Below are 9,638 nucleotides of genomic sequence, written 5' to 3'. Positions count from 1 at the left end.
GATATCATCTATTTCACGAAGCTGACAAACACTGTTTCAATTTGGAAGGGAAAAAAAAAAAGAAAAAAAAGAAAAGAAGAAATCGGATATAATTTTTTGATAAAAATTTTATTGACAAGTAGAAAAGAAATAATATCAATAAATAATCATATTTTAAATAAAAATTTTTTCACATCACGACCGTGATCTTAAACCCTTCTCATACCACCGTTTTTACACCATTACTATTATAGAACAAAATCTAGGACTAAGTGTCCCTGACTACAAAAAAAAAAAAAAAAAGAACCAGAACACATAAAAATATCAAATGCTACAATAAGTAAAATATGACCTAATCCTTCTTTTCACGATTCCGTTTCTTACACCTCTATATTTGATAAAAAAAATAAAACATGTATTATTTTATTTGATGTAACTCATCGATGGGTTTCTCTCCAACTGAGCTCCGTATATTCACTTTATTATCAAGCACTGATTGTTCTCAATTGAAGTATAAAACAAACAATATCCATTTTCTAAGGTTTATTATCAGCAAGATATTATCATATCAAATAATCACGTGATCTATTATATAAACAAATAGAAATCGTACTTTTTACTACAATAATTTTCCTTTTTTTATATAGGTACATCAAAATTAAATTTATCTTGTTTTGTTTTTCTTCTTTTTAAAAGTATTCGTGACAGGTCTGTAAAACCGAATTAATATAGTTTTTTTTTACTTTGAAGGGTCTACACATATCCCTAACTGGAGCCCCCGAAGGCACAGCAAAAGTGACCTCTGTGGTCCACAAATTATTACTGTTATGACACTGAAACAGTCTTTATGGTTTATCGAAGATTATCGAATAACAAACGCTAATGCCATGCTCAACAGATAATCGTACGTAAAATAAAATATAACAATGAAATGTGACCTACTGAATCAATCTAGAATTATGTCGAAATGAACTCGGTGAAGAAAAATTATTTCAAAGTCAAAGTTATAATTTACGAATTGTTTTTTAAAATAAAATTTGATAAACAAATTTCACTTTGTTCAGTGAAGGCATTTATTCCAAGTAAAACTGTGTAAATTAAGCTTACAAACTTAATTTTAAGCACTGGGTTTATCCCGACATAATATTATTTTGACAAGATTGGTCAGAAATTTAATGTCCATAAAATATATTCTACAGAACATTGAGAAACGCATTTTTACATTTTAGTCATGAATATTTACTTCTAATATTGAGGAATTGAGATAACTCTAATTTTCTCATGATTAAGACCCTCTGACAAGTAGACGTGAATTTTAACTCATTGACATTTAGAATTAAATATAAAATAATTTTGGCCAAAATTTAATCTAAAATTGTTTTGTCAGAGTGCAGTGATAATATTTATTACTTTTTCTTAACAGTTGTTCATAATGAAACTTTTGAAAAATTAATTCAATTTTTTTTTTTAATTTGCCAAACTGGTTTGAAAATGGTACTCCATATTCAATAGTGAATGTTGCTCAAAATCTGCAGGTGTAATAGAAGTGAAAATAGTCTACTAGGTTAATTAATCCGATCAAAATGAGCATAAATCAGATGAAATCCAACTTTTAGAGAAATTAATTTTAACAGGTATATATCCATTTATTATTTATCATTTCCAAAAATCAAACATGGAATAAAGGAATACAACGATATATGAGGTTTGCGTTAAATCCAAACTGAAGAGAATGAAAGATAAATAAATAGTTATTATCACAAGTTTTATTATGAAAGACACTTCAATTTCTTTTCCTTTTTCTTTAACAGGCAACAGTGGTCATAAAACATACACTAAAAAAAATGGGAAAAGAAAAAAATGGAAAACAAACAAAAAAGACCCCAAAAAAATTATAATACAACCAAAATAAATAAAATATTAATTCCATGCTGAAGTTGATATAGAAGTTAAATCCATTAATAGTAACAATACTTTGATTTAGATAAACACTTAACCTGGTGCATAGAACTTTATACTGAATACAAGCAGCATGGTTTGATTAATCAAGAATTTAAAAAAAATATCCAAGATATCCATATTGTCATATCAATGGTCGGCGGATCAAACCTCTGAAGTCTCCATTTCCACGATCGGCGGATCAAACCTCTGAAGTCTCCATTTCCACGATCGGCGGATCAAACCTCTGAAGTCTCCATTTCCACGATCGGCGGATCAAACCTCTGAAGTCTCCATTTCCACGATCGGCGGATCAAACCTCTGAAGTCTCGATTTCCACGATCGGCGGATCAAACCTCTGAAGTCTCGATTTCCAAGATTGGCGGATCAAACCTCTGAGGTCTCGATTTCCACGATCGGCGGATCAAACCTCTGAGGTCTCGATTTCCACGATCGGCGGATCAAACCTCTGAAGTCTCGATTTCCACGATTGGCGGATCAAACCTCTGAGGTCTCGATTTCCACGATCGGCGGATCAAACCTCTGAGGTCTCGATTTCCACGATCGGCGGATCAAACCTCTGAAGTCTCGATTTCCACGATCGGCGGATCAAACCTCTGAAGTCTCAATTTCCACGATCAGCGGATCAAAACTCAATTTTCACGATCGGCGGATCACAGTTTTGATCCGTCAATTGTGAAAATCGAGACTTCAGAGGTTTGATTTGCTCACCATCGATATTCTCTGACGTCACATATATGACCCACCACCTCAAATCGGTATGATATAAATAAATAGGTCAATAAACTCTATTCATTTATCTGGCAATTAGTTTTACAAATGTGAATTAGCTAAAATAATGAATGAATACGCGTTATAAAAGGTTTTTACACAATTTATACCTAAAGCAACGTCGTTTTTCTTGAACGAAAAGGAGAATTTATCGTGAAATTAGCCAAAAGAATACCAACTTTTTGATACTTCACCCGTAAATTAAAAAAAAAATTCTTCTTTTAAGGTTCATATATTTGAGTATAAATTCACTATAAAACCAATCAATACGGTCTTGAGGATATTGGTGACATATATGATGACGTTTAGAAAAGGATCAATAAAGAAAGCAATTATTTATTTGTAAACGCATAATTTTATAAAACACTTATTTCAAACTGACAAACAATCTTGTAACATATATATCTAGATAGGTACAATAAATAATAATGATAGAACATTCACGTTGCAGTGTTTCCAACAACACCATTGTCATATTAATTCATATGCGACTCATCACATCAAAGTAGTTCTATTATGCAGGAGTGACAATATTCCCAAAAAGGGAATTAAAGCTTGAAATGCCCGGAAAATTACATTTTAGTTTTTATTACTTTATCAAATCATATTTAATTCTCGCCAATCAAACATAAAAAGTAACCCAAGTTTCGTATTTTTGACTATGTAGGTGTCTATTTATTACATCTAAATCACCTCGACATAATACCGTTGTGAGGCGTTGGGTCACATTTTATACATTTTTTATAAAGAACAAGATCCAAGACGGACGTATTTTCCATATTTTCTTCAAACAAAATTCAATAAACACACATTTTATCTCACAATTCACTGCAACTCTTTTGAGTCATGGTTTTAACAAGTTAACTGTCGCACTGTGGAAATAACTCATGTTTTTAACAAGTTAACTGTCGCACTGTGGAAATAACTCATGGTTTTAACAAGTTAACTGTCGCACTGTGGAAATAACACATGTTTAAAAATTTGGCCAGACAACTCGACCTTCGAATATTGATCGATTTGATTTAATTGACTCTCATTATGGCAAAAGTTAAAACCTGGAAATAAGTGAAGTCTTCCTTAGTTTGAGAGTTTTTTTAACAAGATTGTTGTCAATTAAATCGATCGATATTTGAAGAAAGAGTTTTCTGGCCAAATTTTAAATATGTGGTTTTAATCAGAGTGCGCCAGTGAACTGGTTAAAAATCACATTCCTTAAACCTCTTTTCGTGTGTTATACCGTGTTTGAGGGAAATAATTGGCTTGTATTATCACAGTTATAAGGGACGGATTTGTCATTAATAAGATATGAAGTGAGTAGAAAAGTGCCAGAAGACAATAGAGAATAAAAATTTTTCGCGGCGGTGGTGGGGTTTGAACCTGCGACCTTACTGGTACGACAACTCCGCCTGGCAGGTGAGAGCGTGGCTCTACCGTGTGAGCTATCCACGAACACATAAAAATATTCGTTTCAAACCCAAGTCATTTCTAGATCCCTCTCTCACCCACTTCTGGGACCGCCGATTCGTTCGCCCACCACCATCGCGAAGTATTTTGACCAGCAGTTAAGCTTAACAGCCAATATTCTCAACACAAACATATAACATAGAAACGATTGAGACATTGAGTATGCTCCGGTGTATGGGGTGAATTTTTAATTCAGAAAAGTGAGTGGAGCAGGCACTTATGTTGGTAACAACAAGATATGAAGTGAGTAGAAAAGTGCCAGAAGACAATAGAGAATAAAAATTTTTCGCGGCGGTGGTGGGGTTTGAACCTGCGACCTTACTGGTACGACAACTCCGCCTGGCAGGTGAGAGCGTGGCTCTACCGTGTGAGCTATCCACGAACACATAAAAATATTCGTTTCAAACCCAAGTCATTTCTAGATCCCTCTCTCACCCACTTCTGGGACCGCCGATTCGTTCGCCCACCACCATCGCGAAGTATTTTGACCAGCAGTTAAGCTTAACAGCCAATATTCTCAACACAAACATATAACATAGAAACGATTGAGACATTGAGTATGCTCCGGTGTATGGGGTGAATTTTTAATTCAGAAAAGTGAGTGGAGCAGGCACTTATGTTGGTAACAACAAGATATGAAGTGAGTAGAAAAGTGCCAGAAGACAATAGAGAATAAAAATTTTTCGCGGCGGTGGTGGGGTTTGAACCTGCGACCTTACTGGTACGACAACTCCGCCTGGCAGGTGAGAGCGTGGCTCTACCGTGTGAGCTATCCACGAACACATAAAAATATTCGTTTCAAACCCAAGTCATTTCTAGATCCCTCTCTCACCCACTTCTGGGACCGCCGATTCGTTCGCCCACCACCATCGCGAAGTATTTTGACCAGCAGTTAAGCTTAACAGCCAATATTCTCAACACAAACATATAACATAGAAACGATTGAGACATTGAGTATGCTCCGGTGTATGGGGTGAATTTTTAATTCAGAAAAGTGAGTGGAGCAGGCACTTATGTTGGTAACAACAAGATATGAAGTGAGTAGAAAAGTGCCAGAAGACAATAGAGAATAAAAATTTTTCGCGGCGGTGGTGGGGTTTGAACCTGCGACCTTACTGGTACGACAACTCCGCCTGGCAGGTGAGAGCGTGGCTCTACCGTGTGAGCTATCCACGAACACATAAAAATATTCGTTTCAAACCCAAGTCATTTCTAGATCCCTCTCTCACCCACTTCTGGGACCGCCGATTCGTTCGCCCACCACCATCGCGAAGTATTTTGACCAGCAGTTAAGCTTAACAGCCAATATTCTCAACACAAACATATAACATAGAAACGATTGAGACATTGAGTATGCTCCGGTGTATGGGGTGAATTTTTAATTCAGAAAAGTGAGTGGAGCAGGCACTTATGTTGGTAACAACAAGATATGAAGTGAGTAGAAAAGTGCCAGAAGACAATAGAGAATAAAAATTTTTCGCGGCGGTGGTGGGGTTTGAACCTGCGACCTTACTGGTACGACAACTCCGCCTGGCAGGTGAGAGCGTGGCTCTACCGTGTGAGCTATCCACGAACACATAAAAATATTCGTTTCAAACCCAAGTCATTTCTAGATCCCTCTCTCACCCACTTCTGGGACCGCCGATTCGTTCGCCCACCACCATCGCGAAGTATTTTGACCAGCAGTTAAGCTTAACAGCCAATATTCTCAACACAAACATATAACATAGAAACGATTGAGACATTGAGTATGCTCCGGTGTATGGGGTGAATTTTTAATTCAGAAAAGTGAGTGGAGCAGGCACTTATGTTGGTAACAACAAGATATGAAGTGAGTAGAAAAGTGCCAGAAGACAATAGAGAATAAAATTTTTCGCGGCGGTGGTGGGGTTTGAACCTGCGACCTTATTGTCATTAATAACAAACTTAAGGAATGTCACTCATTAAAAATGGATTTAAAAATGGAGAGATAATAATATAATGAATATGAACAATATCTAAAATGTTATATGAAATCAAAAGATGCATTAAATAGAAATACAGTTTAACTCTCTCCTTCCTGATCATTTTCAGTACTTTCCCAAAATGGCAGGCTTGTCCAGCAGAACAAAATTATTTTTTGAACTCAATAAATAATCTCTCTATCTACAGAACAACTTTATGCTCTTATTGAACAAAGATCATTCTTCAAAGTTTGTGATGTACAAAATAAATCTGAATAAGAAAACAATTGTGTCGTAACAAATGTGACGATTTTACTGTAGGTGGTAAGGAGAGGATTAAACCATCGTGTACAACAACATCCTTTATACAAACTGGCAGAGGAACCCCATACAATCACACATTATAATCTATGCGATGTCTACGTGTTGAATTTGTTTTGAGTTTGCGAGTTGGATAAATTTGTTTCGGAGATGTTCAATTTAAAACTGAAAATGTTCATGTTTTATCTCGACATACGTGTCATTTAAAAAAAAAACCTACTCTATAATATCTAAGTCTACTCTTATTCACCAAACATTCGTTCTTTTTTTTTTAACCCCGCAATTTTATGCCTTGAGAATCCTAGAATAATTAATATAGAGTCAAACAAGATGCATTTGGTCGCCCAGAGGGAAATCTTTTTAATGAGTTGATGTGAAATATAAATATCATTCATAGCATAAGACAAGGATTTGAGAATAAAAAGCATTTTTTTTTCTTTTTTCTCCCTTCAGAATAAGGGTTTCAGATTAAAATGAAAAAAACTTGGGATGTAGCACCCATAAAGTTATGAATGCTTTGTGTATCTAGTGTAGAATGACCACGAGAATGACAAATACATATGCCGTCACCAAATTACTCGAGTGACCTCTTGCTCCTGTAGAGAAAATAGAGAGGAAAGATTATTTAATTAATTGCATGATGGAACCTTTAACTCTCTCCTAACTCTCCCATTTTCCGGATTTTCCCGATATATCATACACATCCAATACAAAACATATTTTTTTGAAACTCTATGAAAATGTGTAAGTAGATATCTACATGATTTACATTCTTCTTTCATCAAAAGAAATTTTACAATACAACATAGATATATACGTACTAAACACGCACAAAAGAAATCTTACTGAGAAGAAAATTAGTTTTATCATAATGACTGACGATTTTCATGTGGTGGTAAGGAGAGGGCCGTTTATCGGAGGAAATACATCGAGTCTTTTTATTCTCCTTCTTCTCCTTTCACTTCTCCTCCTCCTCCTCCTCCTCCTCCCCCTCCTCCTCCTCCTCCTCCTCATCCCTCCCCTCCCTATTTCCTTGCTGACCACTCCTCTTAATCTTATTTCCATTTCGACTGCATTCTTTTCTTTTTATATTTTTGTTTTAATAAGAAAGCAGAGAAAAATAATGAGTTTTAATAATCAAATTTGGAATTAGATTTTACCATTGTCAAGTAGTGTAAACCGATGTGCACTAATTTGCAGGTCTGATAACCCAATTCGCTATGGGCTCATTGTTGTAATGGAAATCTCAAAAGATGATGCAAAATATTGCCCATTACAATAATGTTAAACTAGGCCCATAAGCCGGTTCGGATGTCAGACCTGCATATATGTTTACGTCGGTACGTACCAAACAAAACCTAAGAAAATAAATGCTTGAGAATTTTTTTCCTTGCCAGGAAAATATATTCATGTCAGGCCAACCAAATTACAGGAGCTCATATTGGCTTTAAATTATCTTCACTGTGATATTTTAAGACATGACGTTTTGTCAAAATCAAAACCGCTTAGAATTGAGGAAAATTCATTTCATTGTCTTAAATAGTTTGATCAGCTCTGACAGACAAAAGCAAAAATCTGAAATATCTAGTATAAGAATGAAAAATCTCTCTCATAGTATCTTTTTCCTTTAAAAAATCAATTAAAAAGGAGCCTTAATCAGTGGGATGAATTTCCCTTTTCATCAGTTTAAAACGATTCAGAAAGAGTCATATGATGGGATGAATCCCCCTTTTCATATAAAATGAGTCTGAAAAGAGTTCTGTCAAGACTCAGTGGGATGAATCTACTTTTTCATGTAAAATGAGTCTAATCAAGAGTCATTGGGATTACTCTACTTTTTCGTCTATGTAAAACTGATTCCGGAAAGAGGCCTAGCAAAGGTCAAGACTTATGTAGAACAAACGCTAGTTTCTAACTTCTTTCATCATTATTTCATTGAGTCGGGAAAGAGTCTAATCAAGAGTCAATGAAAGGACTTACCACTTTCATCGTTGTTGTCGTTTGCAGTCGTAGCCACATAACTTACAGCCCGTAACTGTTCTTCGCTTAGTTGTGATTTCTGGTCAGCCGTGACAGAATTGGCCTGTGTACTGCTTAGACTGTTTATCTTTTCAGCAGTAAAAACCTGAATAATGTAGAATAATAATAATAATAATAATAATAATAATAATAATAATAATAATAATAATAATAATAATAATAATAATAATAATAATATTAATAATAATACAATAATATATATTATAATAATGATAATGATAATGATCTTCACAATAATGATGATGATGATAATAATAATAATAACATTTAAAATATTTATTGTCCAGAGAGAAAATTTGATTTTGGTTCGGTAGGACAGGAGTGGCGGATTGCGTCGATTGTAAGGGGGCCAGACAGAGTTGCCATTCCAGTCGGGTCGTGGGTTTGATTCATCATCAACGCAAAGTTATTATTCTCTACTGTCTTCTGACACTTTTCTACTCACTTCCTTTCTTGTTATATATAAAGAAGATGGTAAACAACTCACAACAATACATGAAAAGGGGTTATAAAAGATCCAATGCAGCTGGAACGTTGGTCTTGCTTATCCGGCAAATACCGAATCAACTAAACGACCAATCGTCCAATAATTAACCATTTTTATTACAACACTTACACTAGCAAATGTGGCTGGACTCATATTTTCCACCGCCTTCGAGGATATGCTGGACAGCTCATCTGTTCCAATGTCTTCTAGAACTGAAGCAGGAAGACCACCTGAAATTAGTGGGAAAATAGCATGGTTGAAGATACCATTTAAAAACCTACAAATTAAAATTCATCAATCAAATTTCCATGGTTTCCAGAAAAAATATTGTACTCAATGTCAAGCTCTGAAAAAAAAACGATTGTATAAAACAGTGCCCGACAATGCAAATAAAATGCAAGAAAAAAATAACCCCTCAAAAATTAGTCTACCTTGACTGGGGATCGAATCTCAGACCTTCCGATTACCGATCAGATGTGCTACCATTACACAGCGAAGGTTACTTAATGAGCTCCTCAATGAGTTAAGCATTCCCCAATCAGGTCGATAAAAATCAAATTTCCAGTTCATACAATGCAACAGCTCTGACAGTGCAACATTCTGAGATGTCTTTTAGTGGAGACAAAACAACATTTTGGGATGTCTCATGGCCCTGACAGTGCAACATTCTGAGA

General features: G+C 35.2%; 1 protein-coding gene across 1 annotated transcript in view; it reads right to left on the bottom strand.

Moving 5' to 3' along the window:
* Positions 1-651: 651 nt before the first annotated feature.
* The window catches only part of LOC144973876 (uncharacterized), a 49,866-nt gene continuing 40,879 nt past the window's right edge, over positions 652-9,638 (bottom strand). The window contains exons 33-35 of the mRNA XM_078916765.1: positions 9,094-9,194; positions 8,418-8,562; positions 652-7,033 (exon numbers count right to left, since the gene is read on the bottom strand). Coding sequence (XP_078772891.1) covers positions 6,963-7,033; positions 8,418-8,562; positions 9,094-9,194 — 317 coding nt within the window. The 3' untranslated portion in view covers positions 652-6,962. The remainder of the gene's footprint in view (positions 7,034-8,417; positions 8,563-9,093; positions 9,195-9,638) is intronic.

Source organism: Berghia stephanieae, chromosome 5 (assembly GCF_034508935.2).
Source record: "Berghia stephanieae isolate SIO BIC M18660-M18661 chromosome 5, UCSD_Bste_1.3, whole genome shotgun sequence".
Classification (NCBI taxonomy): domain Eukaryota; kingdom Metazoa; phylum Mollusca; class Gastropoda; order Nudibranchia; family Aeolidiidae; genus Berghia; species Berghia stephanieae.
This window is presented reverse-complemented; position numbering and strand designations above follow the sequence as displayed.